The sequence below is a fragment of the Lygodium microphyllum genome, chromosome 2 (assembly GCF_053477565.2).
Source record: "Lygodium microphyllum isolate KBCC chromosome 2, Lygodium_microphyllum_v1.1.10, whole genome shotgun sequence".
Classification (NCBI taxonomy): Eukaryota; Viridiplantae; Streptophyta; class Polypodiopsida; order Schizaeales; family Lygodiaceae; genus Lygodium; species Lygodium microphyllum.
In genome coordinates this window covers 153,950,555-153,973,503 of record NC_141136.1, presented here as the reverse complement: position 1 = coordinate 153,973,503, position 22,949 = coordinate 153,950,555, and the positions used below count along the sequence as shown (strand labels likewise).

General features: G+C 42.1%; 1 protein-coding gene across 1 annotated transcript in view; it reads left to right on the top strand.

Annotated features, from left to right (window-relative positions):
* GSNAP (gamma-soluble NSF attachment protein) overlaps nt 1–22,949 on the top strand; it is a 79,702-nt gene that overhangs the window by 20,003 nt on the left and 36,750 nt on the right. Inside the window, exons 2-3 of the mRNA XM_087699770.1 lie at nt 17,158–17,225; nt 17,323–17,407. Of these exons, the coding sequence (XP_087555896.1) occupies nt 17,158–17,225; nt 17,323–17,407 (153 nt within the window). The remainder of the gene's footprint in view (nt 1–17,157; nt 17,226–17,322; nt 17,408–22,949) is intronic.

The following is a 22,949-nucleotide window of genomic DNA, read 5'->3' as shown; positions in this document are numbered from 1 at the left end:
ACAGCTTCAGGAGAGCCACAAGAACCGAAGGAAATGCCTAAGCCTTCTTTAGAAGAGCCCAAAATGCTTGATGAGCACAAATAGTTGGTATCCGTGGGGCAGCAAGTGCAAATGCATGGCCAACTTGGTAGTGCCAATCCATGGGAACATGGGCAACAAGGCAATTATGCACATGCAAGCATGGGACAACAAGGATACTTTGATGGTGGTACCATTCCTCATGCTATGGTTGGACAGGCACCGCATATGGGAATGTATGGCACAAATCCCTATGGTATGCAGCAGCCAATGCATGGCTCACAACACCCAATGTATGCGGGTAATGCAAGTGGAATGCCTAATCCCATGTATGGCAGCATAGGCATGATGCTTGGGGCACAATTTACAAAGTGGACCATATGGATATGTATCCGCACACCCAGGGACTGTTGGAGCACAAGGATTTTGTGCTGGTCATGTAGGTGCTTCAAATAGTACTGATTTTTATGCAAATACAGCCAATGCACTCTTTTTGTAGTAGCCCATTTATGATAGCTTGACTCCCATAGGTCCGCCAAAGGACTATGATGAAGGTGGCAAAAGCGTGAAGTTTGAGCCTTTTTTAGTGGTGCACAAGATAGGCTGAAAGCACTTGTTTTATTCAGCAGTTCAATGCAGCCTATTTTGGAGGCAACTTCACAGAGGCATCTAAGATATGCAAGGCAACCACATTTTTCAAGGGAAATGCATTGTTGTGGTGGTCTACACTTCTTATTCAAGGGAAGCCACCTACCACTTGGGTCTAGTTCAAGCAAATGTTTGCTTCAAATTGGTTGACAAGTACCTTTGGAGTAGACATTATGACAGCTTGGAATAAGTTGAATTCCAAAGATTGCAAGGACTTGGATTAGTATAATAAGAAGTTTTGTGATGCATTGCTGCCAGTTACTTCTTATCGCACAGTACCCCTCCATGAGTAGGTGAAGTATATTTGTGGTTTGCCAAAGGGTATTCAGGATTTTGGCATTAAGTCCATTGTTTCCAGCATGTCTCAGCTTATAGAAATTGCTACTATAGCCGATGCATTGTTGTGTGGAAAGGATGCAGGATTCCACGATGATGATGCCAAGTCACATTTCAAAGAGTCAAAGGTTGAGAAAAAGGGTAAATCTGAAAATAAAGCTGAAAATTAGGGCAGATCTGAAAATAGGGCTGGAAAGAGGAACAGATTGCAGAGAAAGAGTGGGAAAAGTGATGCACGACGTAAGGCGCTGATGGCTGCAAATAAATGCTATATTTGTGAATAGGAAGGGCATATGGCATGCAGCTGTCCTAATAAATAGCAAGCTGAAAAGGATGATAATAAGGGAAAGAAAGGCAAAATCATTGCTGGTTTAGTGCTTGATGTAGTGACAGATTAGCCTAATCAAGATAGTACTGAACTTTGCAGGACATGGGGCAAAATCAGAGATCAGCATGCATTGATTCTTATTGATCCAGGGGCATGGTCAAATTTCATCTCTTGATATGGTAGCCCCTTTAGGCATGAGAGAGAATGAGATAGGGCCCATGGGTGAGATTGGTATGGCATGCAAGGGACATGTAGAGTTGGCCACTCTTATCATTGGAAAGCTTTGTTTGCACATTCAAAGCTATGTGGACAATGAAGAGTTCTTTATTGCTCCATTGAAAGGATATGATGTCTTTCTTGGTATGCCTTGGTGTCATTGTGTGCATGCAGTGATTGATAGTCATGATAAGGTTGTGACCCTCTTCCATAGAGGCAAAGTTCATACTTTGGATGTAAAATTGAAAGGGGAATCTGTCCTTGTTGTATCTGCTTTTGCTATTTCTAAAGTAATGAAAAATCATCTTTTAGCTTACTTAGTTTTTACTAAGGATAAAAGTGATAATGGAAATGTTGGGAATGTGACTACTTTGGATAAAGATCGCATGCCATTTTTGCAAATATATGCTGATTGCTTTTCTGAGTCACTTCTGGGACACTTGCCACCTGAAAGGCCTGAGGATCATAAGATAGATTTGATCCTTGGCAATAGGCCACCTAATAAGCCACTTTACAGGGTAGTGCGCCCCAACAAGAGAAGATTATGAGTCAAGTAATGAGCTGTTAGAGAAAGGGCTGATTCAGCTCAGTTCATCTCCGTTTTGCTCTCCAATGCTTCTAGTACAGAAGGATGGGTCATGGCGTATGTGCATTGACTATCGTGCTTTGAACAAAATCACGATAACAAATAGATTTCCGATCCCTAGGATCAATGATATTTTGGATAGATTGAAGGGGACAGCCATTTTCAGCTGTATAGATTTGAAAAGTGGTTACCATCAGACTCGAATTAGGCTCGAGGATGTATCCAAGACGGCCTTTCGAACATCTTTTGGTTTGTATGAGTCTCTTGTCATGCCATTTGGACTTACGAATGCTCCTGCCACGTTTAACAGAATGATAGATCGCATCTTTTGGCAGCATAAGGAATTTGTGGTCACTTTCTTTGATGACATGATTGTCTTATCGAAGAATGAGGCCAAGCATTGCAAGCATTTGGCCATAGTATTCAATGAGATGCTTAGGTATCACTGCGGATAACAAGTTTGTTTTGGAAAGGATTGTTTGAGAACATGGGCACAATGCTGAAATCCTCTTCATTCTTCCATCCACAAATTGATGGTTAGTCCAAGGAGGCAAATTCCACAGTGTTAGATGTTTTGAAGTGCTATGTATCAGACCACAAAGCACAGTGGGAATAGTATTTGCCGTTGGTTGAGTTTGCATACAACACAGTGCTTAGTTCCATTGTTAAGGCTCCTTTTGAGGTGGTAGAGGGTGGTAAGAAAGTATCCCCTATTTTGCACACAAAAGGTAAGATCTTTGGGATTGATCGCTATGTGGAAAGCTTGGATGCAGCTTATCAGAAGGTTAAGTATGCGCTTCAAAGATCACAGAACAAGCAAAAGAGAGTAGCTGATTGTCATATGCGTGCTTTGCACTTTGTTGAGGGCGATTATGTATTGTTGCAATTTGAAAAGGCACGGCTGAAAAAGATGAAGGGCAGAGAGCGATTGTATCCAAAGCTGTCTATGGGATTCTATGAGCCATTTCAAGTGTTGGAGAGGATTAGTGATGCATGCTATAGGCTGAAGTTGCCTCCACACTGGCGGATATACACTGCCTTTCATATGAGCTTGCTTAGACCTTTTCATGGAGATGTGCCAGAGGATGTATCTGCTGAAATTCAGCCGGAGTTTGAAGAGCTTGATGAAATACTGGTACCAGAGCAGATTTTGGCACACAGAGAGGAAGATCAGGGGTAAGGGTTCCAGAAGGTACTTGGTGAAGTTTCAGAATTATTTACCAATAGATGCCAAATGGATGGAGGAGAATGACTTGTCAGACCATCCTCAGTTGTTGCAGCTTTACCTTGATGCTTTCTAGTTAGAGCTGACTTTAGTTTGGGCTCAATCAGGTTCAGCAGAGGAGAGGTCCAAAGTATTACGTGATGCTTGTGAGGGAGCTAGCACCTCTGCTCCTCAGTAATGGACAGCTCTAGAAGTAGTGGATCTTGAGTGTATTCAGCATAAATTTAGGGTACTGTAGCTGAACAGCATGTTTGCCAGGAGATCACTATTCAATGTACTAGTCACTATGTTTGGTATGCACATCGGTATGGTTTTCACTGCAGCTTCAAAACTGTACATTTGCATCCGTTATGCTCGGTGTGTAATCAGTTATGCTTGGTATGACTTTGGTTATGCTTGGTGTAGCATCGGTTAATGATCATGAGGGGTTGATAATCAAATGTTGGTTTTCAACGTGGTATGATCATTAATATTGAATGGTATTTAGCTAGTTTTGTCACTTGTGGACAACAACATGTCTTATGATGCCATTGATGTTTCAGCCATGGTTTATGCTTGGTTTTTACTATACTATTATTTGGTTTTGCCAGATGAGTTGAGCTCATGAGAAATGGACATGTCACATGCTAATTTGGCAATGTTTTTGAGGTTCTTTGTGAGTCTTATGTTATGTTATGTTGGCTGGTAATTTTCAGCATATGTTGGGACATAGAATGGTTGAACAACAGTGCGCAATGTTGTGTTGACTGTGATGCCCCATGGAAATTCTAGTGTAGTACTTTGCTTTTGATACATTTGGCAGTGCAATCGAGGACGATTGCAAGGATTTCAAGGGAAAGCGCTGTCATGAGGACATGTATTTTTGAAACTTTCACTTAACATATGGATTAATGTTGCACATGTGAGGTGCAACTGGAATTAGAGTAAATTTATGAGCTAGAGACCTTGGAAAATCACGGGATATTAAAGGCAAAAGTTGCTATAAGTTATGTTGCACAGGGACTTGGTGGTATCTGGTGTCAATTATTGGCCTACGTCTTCATTTGGCCATAAGTGTCAGTTGGTGACACTAGAAATGTGGCGTTTAATTGTATCTAACGCCAATCTAATCGTCAAAGATGGCATAGAGAGACTCGGGAGTGGAAGATGCCTAGCCAATTTAATCATTGGCCAACCAGATTTTTTTTTGGGCACCGAAATGATTATTAGATTAATTTTTAGTATTTAAAGATCAAAAATTAATATTTAATGATGGATAATGTTTGAAAAACCATTTGGGAAGGTTGACACTTGGTAAACTTGCCCATACAGGCTGGTAAAAGGCTGAAGAAGAGGAAAACCAAGATAATTCTTGCTGTAGCAAATGTGGAAGAGCTGTGACCAGCCATGGCAACTTATTTACAGCCATAGCAGCCAACCACGAGTGAGTTTTGAGGAGGGGATTGCAGATTCTGACCCTCCATAGATGGGCAATTGCATCCAGGTACAAGGTGACAGCTGATTTAGATGTCTCTACTGTAGGCGATAGCATTTAATGCTGTTGTGGCAGGGCAACATTTGCATTTGATTGATTTTCAGTCATTCTTCGCGACAAAACTCTGAATTTTCTCTCTCTATATCTTTCTCTCTTATCTTTGAGTCATTTCATAGCCTTGCTATGAAGATCTTAGCATTTGGACCCTTGGAGGCTGCAAATTTCTCTATTGTAAACCCTAATTTACAGTAGAAATTAGGGTTTAGCAAATGTCTCAGTAAACGTGCTAGAAATTGGAAGCTCCAAGACTTGGATTTTTCAGGTTTGAAGGTGAATTTCAATTAAATTCAGGTGAAGGACTAGCCAATCATTGAATTTTGGGCATGTCCATCGTCTATGAAGTGGGTGAAGGCCAATTAAGTATTCGAATCAAGGGGCAAATCAGATTGAAGACTTGCTGGTCACTTTGGATAGCAAGGGGAGTTTGGATTGCGAAGGGGATCAGGAGAATCCCATCGTAAATCAACTTCTTCTTCAATAAATCACACACTTATATGCCGAGTGCTCTAGGCGGAAACCTTCCAATAGTTTGGCAATCGTGCCATGCGTACCCTTGGGGCTGCAAAGTTGAGATACTTGATGGTGAGGCCACGCCGATCCCATTAAACATCATGACTCGAGCAAAGCAGACCGGTATCTCATTACCTGGATCTAGCAACCTTGACATAGCTTCAATAAGGAAGAAGAATTGCAGGAGGAGGAAGAGGGCTGAGAGGAAGGTAACGCTTAAGACAGAAAGTGCCACCATACTACCCAAGGGGAAGCAAGTCATGAATGCAGAAGCGGAAACATCTACTCCTAAGATGGCAGAAAAAGGGAGTGCCAAGATTGGGGAGTACCGTGACCCGAGGCGCCAATTGGAAGTAGTGAACAAGGTCAAGGAGTGGGTGAGAGAAGTCCAGGAGACCTCAAAGGTGCAGAATCTATCATGGACATAGAGATTGATGAGCTCTCTAGTGTGAGCACAAAAGTCTTGCCTACGTGGTTAAGATCGAGAGACGCATCTGCACCCCATGTAGCACTGCATGGACGAAACCTAGACACCATAGCTAGATAGACCGACTGAGATCACTGGCAAAAGTGTAGAGCCTAATGGAAAGCAAGCGGTTGGCAACGTGTTCACGACATTGTTATCAACCCTTGTGACTCTACCTTTGGCAGAGTTGCTTAGGTAGAATCCAACACTATGGCAAGGGTTGAAGGAGTGAGTAGAAAAGCCTGATGAGCTTGGAGCGACCCTTGCTTGGCCATGACGCAGTAACACATATATCTAGCTTAACCCTGAACTCAATGCCTAAGTCTTTGCATGTAAATGCTTTTTGGAAAGGCATAGAGTCAGTGAACTTCATAGTCATGAAGAGAGTGGACTACGACATCTTGCTAGGCCGACCCTAGATGCGAAACGTAGGAGTGATAGAGGACTAGGACAACGGTCTAATATTCTTAGACAACAGATTGCAGGCTATAAGAGTCGAGATGGACACTTGGAAGACTACGCTGGTCAATGACCTAGATGCCGTCTTCGCTATTTTGAAGGGTGACTTAGGGATTGCATTCTTAGTGCTTTGAGTTTCAAGGCAATTGATGGCTTTGGCTTATAAACAAACATTAGCATGGACAGGCTGCATCTTCTAGAAAAATGCTTTGCATTGTTATTAGTAAACTCAATTTGTGGAAGATAGCGCTCTCACGAGGATTGATAACAAGAGACATATGTGCACAACATATCCTCCATAGTTTGGTTTGTTTTTTCGGTTTGTCCATTGGTTTTAGGATGTTTCGAGGATGACATAGAGAGACAAATGTCTAGTTTTTGGAAGGTTGTTTGCAAGAAATGGTAAGTGAACTTAGGATCATGATTATTCATGGTTTCATCTAGCAAACCATATATTGATAAAGGTGTTCAAAAAAGAGCTAGTGAATTTGGGGCTTTTAACGGTCCGCTTTGTTGGGATGAAATTCTGTCGATCAACTTTGATCCAGGTTGCGTCATGGCTTCGTCCAACTACAGAGTCCTTGGAGTTATTGCAAGGGACACCACAACTTACTTTCCTAGAGATGGATGAAAAAAAAACATTTATCATTTGTTTGAAAGTTGAGGGAGCATTGGTCAATCAAAAAGGTAGGATCAGAATTGGTAGCATTCATATTGTGTATGAAACACAATCTTTAGGACATCCCTAGGTGCTATCCATCTTTGATAGTATTTTGACCTAAGATTAATCTCTATGAAATATTGTGCTCTTGAGAGCCGACCCATAAGGTCATCCATCCTGGGTAATGGATATCTGCTCTTGATAGTGACTTTATTGTGACCTTTGTAATCCACACACAAACACATTTCTTGGTCCTTTTCCGTGAGAAGAATAGGAGTGCCCCATGGGGACTTACTTGGCTCAATAAATTCCTTTGCAAGATAGAGCTATAATTGCCTAGCTATTTTGTCTTTGCCCTTGCATTGAAGTGATGTGGTTGCCAAAAGATGGGATGGCTATTGCACATGAGTTGTTTTGTGTGAACAAGGTTGTGTCCATAAGATGGTGGAAGCCCATTAGATAAATCAAATGGAAATACATCAAAAAATTCTTTTAGAACCGCATCCAAATACTTTTTTATAATCTTGTCACTTAGACAAAAACTCGCTATGCTTAGATATGGATGAATGAATACTAGAGTAAATAGGGTGACAATGAAAATGGAAATCCACATCATATTTTTTGGTAGAATGCATAGGATTTGGGATCATGGAACAATTTTGTAATATTTAATTATTGATATAAGGTTTGTAGTGCAATTTGGTGGTTAGGGAGGGAGTAGAGCCCTAGACAATAGAGTTCACACCATCCAACTCAAAAGAATTGTACGTGTTTCATTGCCAATGACAACAAGTTTGACTTACTTTAAAACCATGGCATGCCTAGAATTATATCTACATGATTGAAACTCATGAGTCAAAAGTACAGAGGCTCATGGTATTGCTAGATATAGCATTTCAACTTGTTTCACAGATCCTAGCTTTGATTTTTTGTATAATAGATCATGTTCTCATGGTTTTCGGGAGCCATTCGAAGCTTAAGATTCTCCACCACAAGTATTGGCATCCCAAACCACCAACTCACACTTGTATGGGTGTGCAAGCAGATTCATCTAGGGTATTGGGTATAAGGTTGATAATCACTCAATAAAGTGCACACATGAGGCTTTGGGCTCTATTTATAGAATCCATAACTACCCTTCTCCTAAGGGTGCGTCCACACTTGGTCACCAAGTGAACCAAATCTATGGCCAAGGGTCCATTTAATGGTCCTTGAGGCTTGGAATCCTTAAGGTATGCATCCAAGTTCTTCTTTTTGATTTCAAACTTGAACAACTTCTTAAAGCTTTCAATCTTGTCAACTTGCACAGAAGCTTGTATGGAAGACAAATTGAAATTCGATCAAAGTTTGAGGCTTTGGGTGCAACCCAACCCACCATGCATAAGCCTTGCTTTGAAGCATGATCTATGTTTAGTTGGTGCATTGCAAATTTGCATGTCACTAAACCGATATGGGTTGAAACATGTAGTTCACTTTGCCAACAACTAGTCAATGCTCATCTCTTGGCATCCCTTCCTCTCCCCTTTGAAGGGAGTGGGATGGAATTGAAGAGGGAGTATCCCCATGGCTGTAGGCAAAAGTGGAAGTTATATGGATCACAACTTTGAGAGTTGCTATTGCATCTCCATTAGTTGCGTCTGAAGCGCTAGTACAAAAGATGCATCATGAACATGAGAACGAGAAGCAACGGCCACGAGATGAAGCCCATGTGGGTGTGTGGAATCGGGATAAAGCATTGGTGTGTCCTCCAAAGACTGATCATTGTTGACAATGCCATTCTTGTGGAGAGCAAAATTGTGTGATGCCAGAGTGTATGAAAGGTGACAAGAGGTAGTGGCAGTGTAGAGAGAGAAGGTGAGTAAAATGGTAGTGGTAGAGAGAGAGAGAGAGAGAGAGAGAGAGAGAATGATAATGATAATGATATATTAACGTCTACAAAAGGCCAAAATGACCTATGAGACCATGAGTTACAATCATGTGTATGATGGTACAATTGTCTGGGCAAAATATTTAGCACAAGCAAAAAAAGAAAGGAAACTAACTATGGCTATGTGTAAAACATAAGGCTTTATCTAGTAACAATGAGCTCCAAAATGGTACAATCTCATGTGGGTATGGAGGGCCTAGCTCTAGCCCGAGCAATAATCCCTTGTATCCGCATATGAAGGTGTCATCAATGTCTGTGTCGAGGCCTAGGACGTTTGGATCGGCTAAGCTGAATGGCTCGATCAATCAATACTCCTTGTCTATGTGGACTGTGGCGGTGAGGGAGGCTCTCGTGTGGACTGTGGTTGTAACTGTATTGAAGTCTTCTGAGTCTCCTTTGCAAAGAAGTCTGTGAGCTGCCTCTGTGAAGGGCCTCGGTGTCCTGGAGCAGCTGTGCTCCTGAGGCGCATGTCACGGAGCCGTCATATCTCAAGAAGAAAGAGGCCAAGGCATCGTTGATTGGTAAAATCCATGACTCTGGATAGTGGTCCAAATTCGTCTCTAAAGAGACAGTGGAAACGACCATGGACCTCATAATAGGCTGGGCAGCAGCAGATATAATACTTCTTTGTCTCTGGCTCTAATTGGCATATCTGGCATATGCGCTTCTCTGGTGGGATGGATCTATATTTCCCAGTCTCAATCTCTAGCTGATGTGAGGAGGTGTGCAACTAGCCAATAGTACATTTGATCCCATGGGAAAGGTGGTTGTCCATGTATCTCAGACGAACAATAAATCCATCATCTGTAGTATGAAGGAAATGCTCGCGGTAGAAAGCCATCTTTGTCCCTAGCTCCTACCCTGGCATTACCCATGTCCGCTTGATATCCAACTGGGTAAGATCCATCTTGATGATCTTGCGAATCTCTATCCTGCTCAGATCAAGTGATGGTGCATCAAGGGAGTATTGGAAGGGGAGTAACTTGTCCATGCTAAAGCCATGCAGCTCAAACCAGGCCGACATCTGTGCATACCAACTCGAAGTATCACCCTCTCTAGCAAGCTGCCTGGAGGACTCAAGGGCCAATTGTGCATATCTGTGTGTGGGTAAGTCCCATAGGCTATGCATGCATGTGACCGATCGGGTGAGGGCCTCTACCGCAATCAGTGTAGCTGCTAGCTTGGCTATGATGATCTCATGTGGCACTGAGGCCTTACATTTGATCATCCTGGATATCATGGACACTAGAGGTTTCTCCATCGATCTCCATCCGTTATAAGTGCGCCCTGATCTGCTACAGTGGTCAAGACTGGACCCCCATATCTGTACTCCATAAAGTAGCGTGGATGTGACTAGTGTATCGAACAACCATAGCTTGGTGCGGGGTTCTTGGAATTGCACCTGTGAGCGCATCCTCTCCAAACCACCTAGTGCTGTGTATCCGCGAGTCAAGTCTAGTGTCTGCTGCCTCTCCCATAGAAAGAGAGAGAGAAGGTGAGGGTAGAGGGAAAGATAGTGGCCTTTCAGCGCTCTACTTGCAATGGTTTAGAGTATACGATGGGGTTTAGTTGTTGGCAAGAAGTGCAGCCCAAACATGAGCGATAAGGTATGTCAAAGGAGAATTGCAATCATTGAATAAAATAATGAGAAAAATGCTATGCAAATCTGCGAGCTGCCATGTGGCAACTTGCGCAACTTGTTGAACCTGCTCGATTGCCCAATGAAGTTGATAAACGCTTGTAGACTGCATAGAACTGTCGGACTTGATAGAAAGGAGATGCGTATTGTGCCCAAGGGAACTAACTGTACAACAATAGCTTGAGGATGCTTGTCTTGGGGATGAATAAATTTGTGACATCCCCTCTCATATCCTAGATGAGGCATAAGGCTCAGGGATTTGGAGTGCTATTGAAGAATGGTCTAAGAAAGAGCCTTTGTAAACAAGTTTGCCAAATTGTTATCCGTCTTGCAGTAAACCACATCAATTGTCTCATCCAAGATCCTCTCCCAAATGAAATGGTATTGTATTTCAATGTGCATGAAATATAGGAGTTCGTGCCAAAGTAATGCAACTCTCATTGTTGCAATGCAGTGTAGTAGGGTATGTTTTGACAATGGCCAAGCTCTCCTACAATTGCTACACTCACAGTGTCTCACATGTGGTAGAAGATGTGGCTTGGTACTTTGTCTCTGTAGATAATAGGGCAACAATGGGTTGCTTCTTGCTACTCCATGAGATAGTGCCGGCACCCAAAGTGAAGCAATATCGTGTTGACCTCTTATGGTCAACATCTTGAGCCTTGTAGAACCAATCTGAATCTGTCTAGCCTTATAGAACCAAGGCTGAATCCCCCTTATAATAACTGCAAAATCTTCATAGCAGCCTTCCATTGAACTAGCTTGGGTTCACTCATGAACCTTGCAAGAAAACCTACTTGAAAACACAAATCAATCCAAGTGTCAAGGAGCTATATCAATGGCCCAATCAACAACTTAGAGCAGGTAGCATCTGTTGGCCGTGAATCTGCATGGGCCATAGCCTTTCAATTCGGATCCATAGGAGTGAAAATAGCTTTATACCCGTCCATCTAAAAACATAGTCAAAAGCTCTTGTGCATATCACTGTTGGGAGATGAAAATCCCCCTCGGAGTTTGCTAAATGTCATGACCTAGAAAGAAGTGGAAAATGCCAATATTAGATTTGGGACTGAATTTGTCTTTCAAGGAGTAGGGTGAATTGGTTTGAAGGCTTGTTAGTCGGTTTTGACAGCAAGAGGCACTTGGATTAGTGGAGGAGATCAAAGAATCTCAGTTGTATTCCATCTATTTGCAATAAAAGTTAAAGAAATACTGCAAGAGGCGCTAGTTTTAGGGCCAACAAGGTGTCCATTGTCCAAAATTTAAGAGGTAAAGTGCGCATTTCAGTTTATATGAATTTTATACTTGCTGTAATTGTTGATTAATGAGGTCATTATCACCCCTCCGAGGAGGAAGGCTGGTTTCACTTGGAGCTGTTCATGCTGTCTTTGAAACCAACCTTCCTTCTTGGATAGGGAGGTAAATGACCGGATTCAACTTATATTACAACAAGAATTTATTGGGTTTTACTCACGCCTACGCTCACACATGAGTGTCGGTATTCCACACGTAGGACACTGAGGAACCTTTTACTCTTTGTAAGAGAGGTTTTTTCCCCGAGTCATATTATTCTTTATTTGTGTATTTAGTTTACACAGTTTGGTCACTTACTGCACATCACACACATCTGTGTGTGAATGCACTTTAAGCCACTTACACAACCCTAAAGTCTAAGGGTTGTACTATGTACTTTGTACTTTGTGTTACACAAATTTAATCAATCAATTGTTGAATAGTGACTAGACATACACACTCTCTCTATTGTGTCGGCACACTCTCTTAAGCTGAGTTATTGTCCATCTCCAGCAACAAGTGGTATCAGAGCCTTGGCCACTTGGCAGTTGCCTTAGCTTCTCTAGTGCCTTGTCCTTGAGCTCCATGCCTAGTCCACCAGCTCCTCTAGTTGTGCTGCCTGCAGCTCGACTGCACTGTGTGCTAGTTGCTAGCTCCATAGGCAGTTGCGCCGCCTTGTGCTTGGCGACGTCAGCCAATAGCGCCACTTGCAGCTACCAACAAGTGGTATTAGTCTGCAGGGGGGCGACCTGCCAGTATTGCCTGCAGTGCCACCTGCAGTTCGCCCACTTGCAATGGCCACCCTCCACCAGTAGCAGCTCCGTCTGCCCATGGGCAGCTTTGTCAGTCCTACGACAGGTTTGCTAACTGTTCTGACAGCTCCGATTGCCAAGTCAGCATTCTTTTTGCCTGTCCTCAGCTGCCGCATGTATATTTTATTATTTTGTTCAGAATACCAGAGCCAAAGCAAAGGGCTTTTGCAGGAAAAGGTCAATTTTTGTCAGCAAGTGCCTCAGTGCACAAATGGCAGAATTAACAAGCATTTGGGCCAACAAAGTTGGGGGTTTTGTATTTTTAGCAAACATACTGAAGTTTCAATTTGAAATCGACTGAAATCTTGTACATTGGATGTTCAAATTTTAGGGCTTTTGTGCTTTTAGTGCTGCTGAGCACTCTTATTGCATTGGGCAGCATGTTGCTTGCTGAAATCTGAAAATTTCAGCACATTGAGACAGTAGTGTTCAAGTGTGATACGATTTAGATGATTACTGCTTGGCATTTGCTGTAATCTCTGGAAATTTGCAAATTTCCAGGTTAGGTCAGCTTTTGTTATCACTCTTGTGCATTTGGAAGAGTGACATTTATCATGGCAAATCAAGGAGAAAGTGATGTCTTCACTTATGTATGAAAAGAGGATAGGTTGGATGGCAACAACTATTCTCTGTGGTCCTTCATGATGAAGAATTTCCTTGTTGCAAAAAATCTTTGGGATTATGTTGGTGGGGAAGAAGTCCGGTTTGTTGCTACTTTATAAGTAGCATGGCTTACACTTGAGCATATATTTGCTGGAAAAAATGATACTCGCATTTTTTTTCTGAAGAAGGAGCTTGAAAATGTGAAGATGGAAGAAGGTGATGCTATGTAACATCACCTTAATAAAATTGAGGACTTGTTCGAGCAGTTGATAAATGCAGATGAGTATTATTTTGATGGTCAAATGATCTCTACAACTTTGAACTCTTTGCCACCTTCTTATTTGGCCTTTTATACGGCATTAAATCTTACAATGCGAATTTCTACACAACCACTTACTTTTTTTCAGTTGGTTAGCTTATTGTTGAAAGAAGAGCAAACAAGGAAAAATAGTGGGATGGATGTTGTAGCTTTTGAACAGGCTTTTATGGCAAGACAGAAGGGCAAGGGTAATTGGTTTAGGAATGCTCCACAAAGTTTTGGAAGTTCGGGAACTTTCTTGAACAACAAGAAGCAGGGGGCAGATAAGCTAAGAAGGGTAAGTGCCATTACCATAAAATGCTAGGTCATTTTATCACAGAATGTAAGAAACACATTGCCAAGGAGTAAAAGGAGTTTGGGATGCTAGCTTTAGATGCATCTTCTACTGCTATTGCTACAAAGTTTGTGTCGCTTGTCATTGACAGGGACTACTATTTTTATACTTGCAGTTATGATTCTTCTTGTACATGGTTTGGAAACTCAACAAGGTTTTATGCCATTTGATTGACCGCTATGTGGTTTGTGATAGGACATGTCAAATCGATCTTGAACATGAACTCCAAGAGTTCAAGATCATTGAGAGGGATGACTTAACAATCAAGTTGGTGGAGTATTAATGATTAAGTGTTAAATCTGCTAGTATTGGCCACCAAAGTGAGATGAGGACGGAGTCACTTATGAATAACATACTGTCTCATGGTCTTAGTTGCCCACATTCTATGATTTGAATGTCTTTTATAGTGGTACACAGGATTGTTTGATCATGTTTATAGAAATCCCCTTTGCATCTCTAGAAGGGGCCCTTGTTTACATGGGTCAAAATGGGAAGCAGGTGGTGAGAAGAAGAATAAGTCTCTCAATAGACTAGTGAGGAGAAAAGTACCTCCCAATCAAGATTAAACTTGGGTTGGTAGATTATCCCTTAGAGAAATAGGTATTTCTTGTATTGCCCAAAGACAGGCCATTTTGATAATGAGTATTGCTAAATTGTGACTCTCTACTTTGCTCATTTTGATAATGAGTATTGCTAAATTGTGACTCTCTACTTTGCTTAGGACCTTGAGCCCACCAAGAGAGGCAATGTTGCATGTCATTAGTAGCTGAGAGGGGATCATGCTTTGACATATGTGGCTCAACCCCCATGCTTGCAAGGTGCTCACAACGATTAGTGGAGACCCCTTGGTCATATGGCATTGAATCAGCCCCTCAACCAGCCCTTGTCACAACACCGGAAGGGTTCTTTGATTGGCCAGCCCACCACACCCCCTCACCAACCCCCCCTCGTCAGACACTTCTTGTCTCCCTTGAGGATAGGCAAGATGTGTCCTTGACCTTTACTTTTGAGTTGCCATCTACTTTGTGTGTAGCTAGAAGCGGATGAGCCCACTTTCCCATTGGACCCTCTAATCCAATGGATTGTGGAGCATAGTGCCCACCATGGTTCAGATGGATATGGCGCTGATTGATATGTTATCCCTCTTCTCACTTGGGTATCTTTGAATTCTAGCAGTGCTTCCTCAAGCTTGTGTTCACTTTTATGCTGCACATTATTACACTGCAGATTTTGACTCTTACTATCTTACATATTTAGCTCGCCTACCCTTTCATAGCGGGAAATCTTCTTAACATTACACAATAGCATCAAAAGCATCTTCATTGGAGTTGAGGTATGTGTATTCTATGGTCTCTACTCTTATCTTATATTCATGCTTATTGCTTGCATTTCAGTCAGGGACTAACAAGTGCAGGGACCTACCGGTTTTGATCGGGGCGGAGACTTGGATAATTCAACACTCAAATCTCGGTTTCCTCTTTAAATGAGCTTCACATCCTTGGACCAGCATGGAAGCTCCACCTTCCGAGGTGGAGTTACAATCTTCCTTTGGGGCTACCACAAAGGTCCTTTCTTAGGTTTCCAGCTGTGATACATACTTCACTCTTCTTCATGAAATGCTGCTTCTCCCCACTTCAGCATTGACATGATGGGGTGAGAGCTGGTGCATAAAGCAATCCATGGAACATGACTTCATTATCTTGGATACTATGTTATGTTTGTATCTTGGTTGCTCATAAGGAGCTTGGCTAGCTGTAGCCTTAGGGCTTTGTGCTTATCTGCATTTTGGGGGGCCTGTTCACATTCCTTGTACAAGGGTTAATTTTTATCTCTTAGTTAGAATGAGCGAGTTAGAGTTTAGTTGTTACATGTTTGCACATGCTCGCACTTGTAGTTGTGCACACAATTAGCATTATTGTGCATTCCTTTGGTTGAGGTATGGGGTTTGCTTTTCATAGGCTTAACATGCTTGGACTTATGTTTGAATTTCTCAAGTGTAGGATCTCAACTTAAGCCTATAAGAGTGTCCTACAAAAAGTAATCTGGTGGAGTAAGGATAGTAAATTCTTAAGCCCTTAACACAATAAATTGCCTCCTTCTTAGATTAGCCCTTAATATAAGAGCCCAATTGTTGAGCAAAAACTGCATTATATGTTGATAAGCCACATTAAATAGTGCCAAAACAAGCTGAAATAATTAAATTACTAAACTTTCATTAAAAAGACCCGCATTCTTAGAGTGTGTCCCAATAGCCAAACCCTAATTTGGGAGGACCCATCCATCTATAAATAGACAGGCTGCCCACCACTCAATCTCAATCTCATTTTTGTAGCTTGCTGGTGCCTTCTCTTTGTTGTCCACGCCTTGTTTGTGGAGGGTATCTTAGTTTGAGCTGCTGTCCATTGCTTCCTATCATTAGGCGCTTGCTGTCCAGCCTTCTGTTGTTGTTTGTGACTGATTTCAGCCTTTCTACCATTCCTGAACAGCTGGCAACTGCTGTTGCGAACTGACCAGCCTGTGTTTACTATCAGACCATGATCTGCTTTTGCAGTACAGTCCTTGCAGCCTATCACCTTGCTGCCATGTGGCACATACTGCTGCATTTTCTGCTTCCTGCTGCCATACAGCCTGCCAGGTGGCCCCTGCCCCTACCGATCTGTCACTAATCTGGCCATCACAGAGCTGTGTTTGCTCCTGCCAGACACCTTTGGAGGCTGCTTGTTGCATTTTGGGATCTATTAGAGTATGACACACTCTTCTTCTTATACTCTTTGCCTTGGTTCTCGAGGGAATTCAGTGTGCCTACCAAATCCTTACTCTATGATACTTTGGGCTAGAGGCCTGTGCGTTGGCCACCCTTGTACAAATTTGGTTGCATGACTTCCACTAATGTGAGGATGGACTATGAATTGAATGCTTTTGGCTCTATGTGTTTTTGAAAGGCTACATGCATGCTTTGATTAGATTAGACACCTTCACTTGAGTGTCGGCAAAGTGAGAGCATGCAGTTAGGTCTGAACAGCAATCCTGCAAGCTGAGTAGGGTGTGAGTCTACAAATGAATTCTGAATTTCAGCGAATAAATCTGAGGGTGATAATGTCTAAAAAAACTTGTTAACGCTTTCAAAGATCATGTGATGAGGTGCCATCTGTTCTCATGGTTTTTTGTGGGATGATGCTGGTCCTTTGCATGCTGCTTTTACTTGTCAAAGCTCTTGAACTACTGTTCTGTTCTAAATTCCAGGACCAAATTGTCGTTTATGAAATGGTCAACTGATTGGACTACTGCAACACCCCTGTATGAACAAGCAGGTAAGCTCCAGCCTTCTACACTCTACATGCCTATGATTTTGCAGCTGTCATGATTTTGAAAACTATGCTACTGAGTCCTACTGTTGTCTGGTTACAGCTATGGCCTTCAAACTTGCAAAGCAACCAGAAAAAGCCAAGGATGCTTATGAAAGAGCTGCAATGGGTCATGAAAGACTTTCCTCGTATCCTTTCTCATGTTTGAATTGGATGTTTATATATGATTTTTGTGGTTTTCCAAACCACAAATACTTGGATGCACCCACAAACGTGCTGACTAAGGGCTGCTGACTGTTTTAGCTGGATTTAATTTTAGGATGCTTCAAGCCACGCTTGAATGCTACATACGACTTGGTTTAGTCTGTGTAAAATTAGTGGCTCCGATGCTGAATTTTGGATTATGTAATGAGATTATAAGTTGGTTGCAGAAAGATGTGACGGTCGTAGTCTGAACTCTGCTTTTACAATCTCCACCTATTAGTCTATCCATTGCTCACATCTGCTTTAATAGCTGGATACCATCAGCAATAGACTGGTGAAGTTATTGTGAGGATAACTGTTTGAAGAGATCTGCTTAGCAGACATAATCTTTTGTCTAGCTGACAAGGGTCTGCTTAGCAGCCATGGGCTGTTGGATCCTGTGTTTAGCAAAGCAGGGTCTTGTTTTTCAAGACTGAGACAATGGGATTCAATCCAGGTTGTGTGAAGATGATGTGACAGGGCTTGCCAGTTCATGGCATACATACATGAACTTAACTACAAATGTAAGTGCATATTTTGGGTGCCTTCTGTCCAGAAAGACAACTAAAAACACGACAATTTACATGAACAAGAGGTTGCTGAAAGTATTGCTGTCGTGGTAGGTTGTTGAAGCCTCAGTCTATCATGTTGCAAATCATTTTTTCCTGATACTGTGGTCATTACTGGATTGACAAGAAGGAAAGTACATAGAACAAGCTGCAACTACTGGCACTAGAAATGACTCCTGGTCCTTTTGGGTTTGGGAAAGATCTCTCTACAGAATTTTGTTTGGATTCAGAAGCATGGTTTTGGATGCTTGGAAATGTCTAAAAAAACAAAGATTATCGGCTGCTGGCTGCCAAGAGTTGGTATAGAAATTGCTATAAACATGGGTGCAGAGCCCTCATCCTGCCATTCTATTTACTCAGTTTTCTATCCTTCCTTTTTCCCGACCTCACTTTGTTTTATTGAAAGAAAAAGGGTCAAGAAGTTCTTTTTCATATCGAGCAACCTGTGTTTTTCTTTCTGCGTACGGCCCTGTTTTTAACGGGATTGTCCCCAGATTTGCAATTGAACTGCTTGTTCATGGTTTTTTTTTTTTTGGGGGGGGGGGGGGCGGGGTTTGTAGGAAAAACTAGATAAGTATTGAATCCAAATCTATGATATACTAATTTAGCTTGTGACATGGCCTCTTGACTGAGTTTCTGTTGAGTAGCCTGGATCTGCTTTACAGTGGGTGCCCTATTCTATGCTTTAGAGCCGTAATTTCTGTATTGGTTAAGGGTTTAATTTCATTACAGTTAGGTGTACAGGCAGCGTAGTAACCAAGGCAACTATGAAATAAGGTAGCTGCCAATTGATTAGCATTTTATGGCTTAATCGGGGTTCAGGATGGATTCGGTTGGGGTGAGAACCGGCGTGTTAGCATTAACAATCATGCTCTCATATTTCAAATCAGTTGTTAGGGGGTCAATGAGCTCGCTTGTAGCTATGAGAAGAATTTCCTAAGAACGAGGTTCTGGAGAACCAATGAGTGGGAACAAGAGCCGGTGGGAACCTGAACTGTTTAGGGACCCTTGTTCATAGTTCCTTTGGAGGTTTTGGAGGAGATTCTGGGGTAGTTTTAGGCTGCTTATAAAGGATTACATATACAGGCACTTGGATTTGTAAGAGGTCACTTGTGCCAGCTTGCTTCAGGTGTGAATACCGCCCGTCCATCTTGTAAATTCCTCAGTGTAGAGTCCCTGACGCAATAACAATATCATCATTGCTGTGATCATGAATTGGACATTAGTCATCCACAAGCATAATTGTTAAACCAGCTTTTGCGATTGTAGAAACTTACAATAGGTTTTTTTTATTCTAGATACATGTAACACGAACGAGAGGGTAAACTATAGCACAATGCTGCTGTAAGCTACAATTTACCTACACCTTCAATAGTGTTAGACTTCAAGCTCATCTTTTTGTCTTTGGTATGATTGTACCCGACACTTGAGTTGTCCAGCTATACTACATGATGTGGACATTAAATAAGTCGGTGCTTAGGACGTAGTTGTTTTGGTGTGAATGGTCCTTGAGACCTTAGGTTGTAAACAGCCATTTCAGTTGTGTTAATGATAATGGTAGACATGAGTGAGAGCTCTCAGCTCCTCACTGTTTTAGCTCCAACCCTTCTCTGACTTTAAAACATGGTATCAGAGCACCCATGATTGGGCTCTATGGAGTGAAAGGGTTGACTGCCATTGACTGTCATTGTCTATGATACAAGGTATGCATTGTGGTATCCTACTTGCCATAGGTCAAGAAGCATTTGTGACTTTGTTGGAGCCTTTGGGAGGCCTTATTGAGCATCATAAAGTGTACATTTGCTATCATCAAGACCACGGCCAGCTGCTGTAAACAGATTGAGGAAACAGCGTGTTTGGGCCTGCTGATCAGGCTGAAGGCATTGGCTGCATACTGAGGCACAAAGCATCATATGAGTTATATTGAGCATGCATCTACTCCTTGGAAGGTAGTTAATGGTCTTTGGATGCTACAACTTGTGGATAAGCTTATCTATGAGCTGTGACAGTTGAGTGCAGATCTGAAAATAGTCCAGGCCTGCTGTGAACAGTGCCAAGGCAGCACATACATGACTCTTGTTGATGCACCAAAGCTATATGACATGTACTTTGGCTACAATTGATGCTTGGCCATACACTGGAAGTCATATGTATTGGTTTGAATGTCTTGGAGCTGAAGATTACTGATCAAATGCACTCAGATCTGAAGCATTTTACTTGGTTGAAAACTGTCAAATTTGTGGGCTGCATGTATCTCTTGACGCTTGAAGAGAATTAGATGACTTTGGTTAGCTCCAGGTACTTGATGACTTGAGTTTTGTCTGTCAAATGCATTGAGCAATGAGAAGGGAGTTGATACAAATGTCTGGAGCTGAAGCAAATGGTTTGACATGGTCTTGAATGTCAATGAACAGTGAATGAACAGTAAATGCTTTGTATGTCACTGCATCTCGGAACACAGGACACTCTTGGATGCTGTCAGGTTCATGTATTGACTCCCATGTATGGTGGCATATGCATGTGACACTGTGAGGAGTTTTGTGGACTGAAATACAATGTGATTGGCTGGTCTTGGCTGACTGAAATTTGCAGGTAGAATATTCTGCACTTGTACTTGCAGTACATGATGTATTTAGTGTTAGACTGACATGTTTGGAACCCCATATGCAGAGATAGATCTCTAAACTGCTGTAAGTGTTCTTGGGGCACGTACCCCCTGTGTTGAGCTCAAAGAGGACCTGCTGTTTACTGTTATTTTTCAGCCTACAGACTGCTTGTTTGTGCATGAACAGGTTGCCCAAATACATGCTGGATTTGCATTGAATGCAGTCCGTACATGCAGGCTGCAATACCTAGGTGATTGTCAAGTGTCAGGAGGTGTATGTACCATTGTTTTTCAGGCTGAAATACTGACTGTCTGAGCACATAGAGTGCTGAAAACTGTCATAAACAGTTGCAGGCTGAAACTGAATTGTTAGGAAGACTTTGGCTTGCAGGTAGTCAGGCAGAGCATTTGACATGGCAAATGCTGACAGGACAGACAATATTACCCAGATTGTGGGGGAGAAATTGGACAGTCATAATTATGCCATATGGAAGTTCCGCATGGAGAACTTCTTAATTGGAAAAGAATATTGGGAGTTGGTGACTGGAGTAGAAGTCGAACTTCAGCTCCCAGAGAGACCTACAGCTGATCAAAGATGACTACACCGAGCTTGGACAGAAAAAGCTTGCAGGGGTGTTGCATTGGCTGTCTCTATGTATATTAGATGCCATAGTAATGCAGATAATGAACTGCAGCTCTCTTAAGGATGCTTGGGACATCTTGGTCAAGTACTGGCATGACCACAAGTACAAGAAAGATCCAGTTAAAGCATAAATTTAACAACATGGAGAGAAAGAGCAGATCCATACGGGATTATGTTACGGAGATCAAGACCATTGCAGATTAGCTGGCATCTGTTGGATCACAGGTTGAAGATGAAGACATGGTTGCTGTGACTTTGAATGGCTTGGGGCCTGAGTATAAGTCTTTTAATACTTCTGCGTGTGTGCGTGCTGAAATGACTGATTTCAATGAGCTGGTTGCATTGCTTATCCATGAGGAGGTTAAACTTGGCTTGGCTACAGGGTCAAGCAGTTCCAAAAGCAAGGATACAATCTTTTATTCCAATCAACGCGGTTGTGGCAACAGTGGTAGAGGCTATGGTTCTAGAAGAGGAGGCTAGCAAAATGCATCCTATGGCAATAACAACCAGCAGGTATCAAATGCTAGAGGTGGTGAAAACTTTAGAGGCAGGGAGAGATCTAGCCCTAAAGGCAGAGGCTCCTAGCAGCAGCAACGTCCATTTGACAATTCGAATAAGGATAAGGATTGTCATTACTGTGGGAAGTATGGTTATATTGTCAAGGACTGCTGGAAGAAGCAGGGCAATCAGAAGGGCAAATAGCATGGACATTTTGTTACGTCCAGTCATGTAGATGATGTTTTAGGAGATAGATTGTTTTGCCATGCAGTATGTGAAAGATAGGGTTTTTTGAAAAATCCACTGATGATGCAGTATGGTATATTGATTTAGGGGCATCGAACCACATGATCCCTCACGGTGATTGGTTCACTGACATGGTAGCTGAAAGACATGGCTATGTATGCACAGGTGATGACACACAGTATAGCATTGAGCATAAAGGCAAAGTGCTTCTTGTGGTTCATGATGGTAGAAAGAAAAATTTGCATGATGTACTGCATGTCCCATCCGTAATGAAGAACTTATTGTTTGTCGACAGAGCAGAACTTGCAAGTTAGGTTCAATAAACATGGATAGGGGCATCGAACCACATGACCCCTCATGGTGATTGGTTCACTGACATGGTAGCTGAAAGACATGGCTATGTATGCACAGGTGATGATACACAATATAGCATTGAGCATAAAAGCAAAGTGCTTCTTGTGGTCAGATGACATAGCAGAACTTGCAAGTTAGGTTCAATAAGCATGGATGCTTTATTAAAGAGTTTGGAAATGGATGCAAGTTGATTGCTCACGGTCACAGGAATGGCAGAATGCTTACTTCTGATGCCACTTTGCCAAAGCTGAATTCAGCTATGTTTGCCCATGGTTTTGGCACTGTCAGAGATTTGGAAAGTTAGCATAAGAGAGTGGGACATGTGAATTTGCAGAGGCTGCAAATTATGTAGAAAAAATGGCTTGTTACAGGTTTACTGAAGTTCCAATACATAGACATTGGTCATGTATACGATGCTTGCTAGTCTGGTAAGCAGTCAAGGTTGCCATTTGTCAGGATAGTAAGGCAGAGTATTACGTGTGTTGCAGTTACTACACTGATGTCTGGGGGCCAGCCCATAATGCATCTATAGGAGGCTCGAAGTACTATGTGACATTCATTGATGATTATAG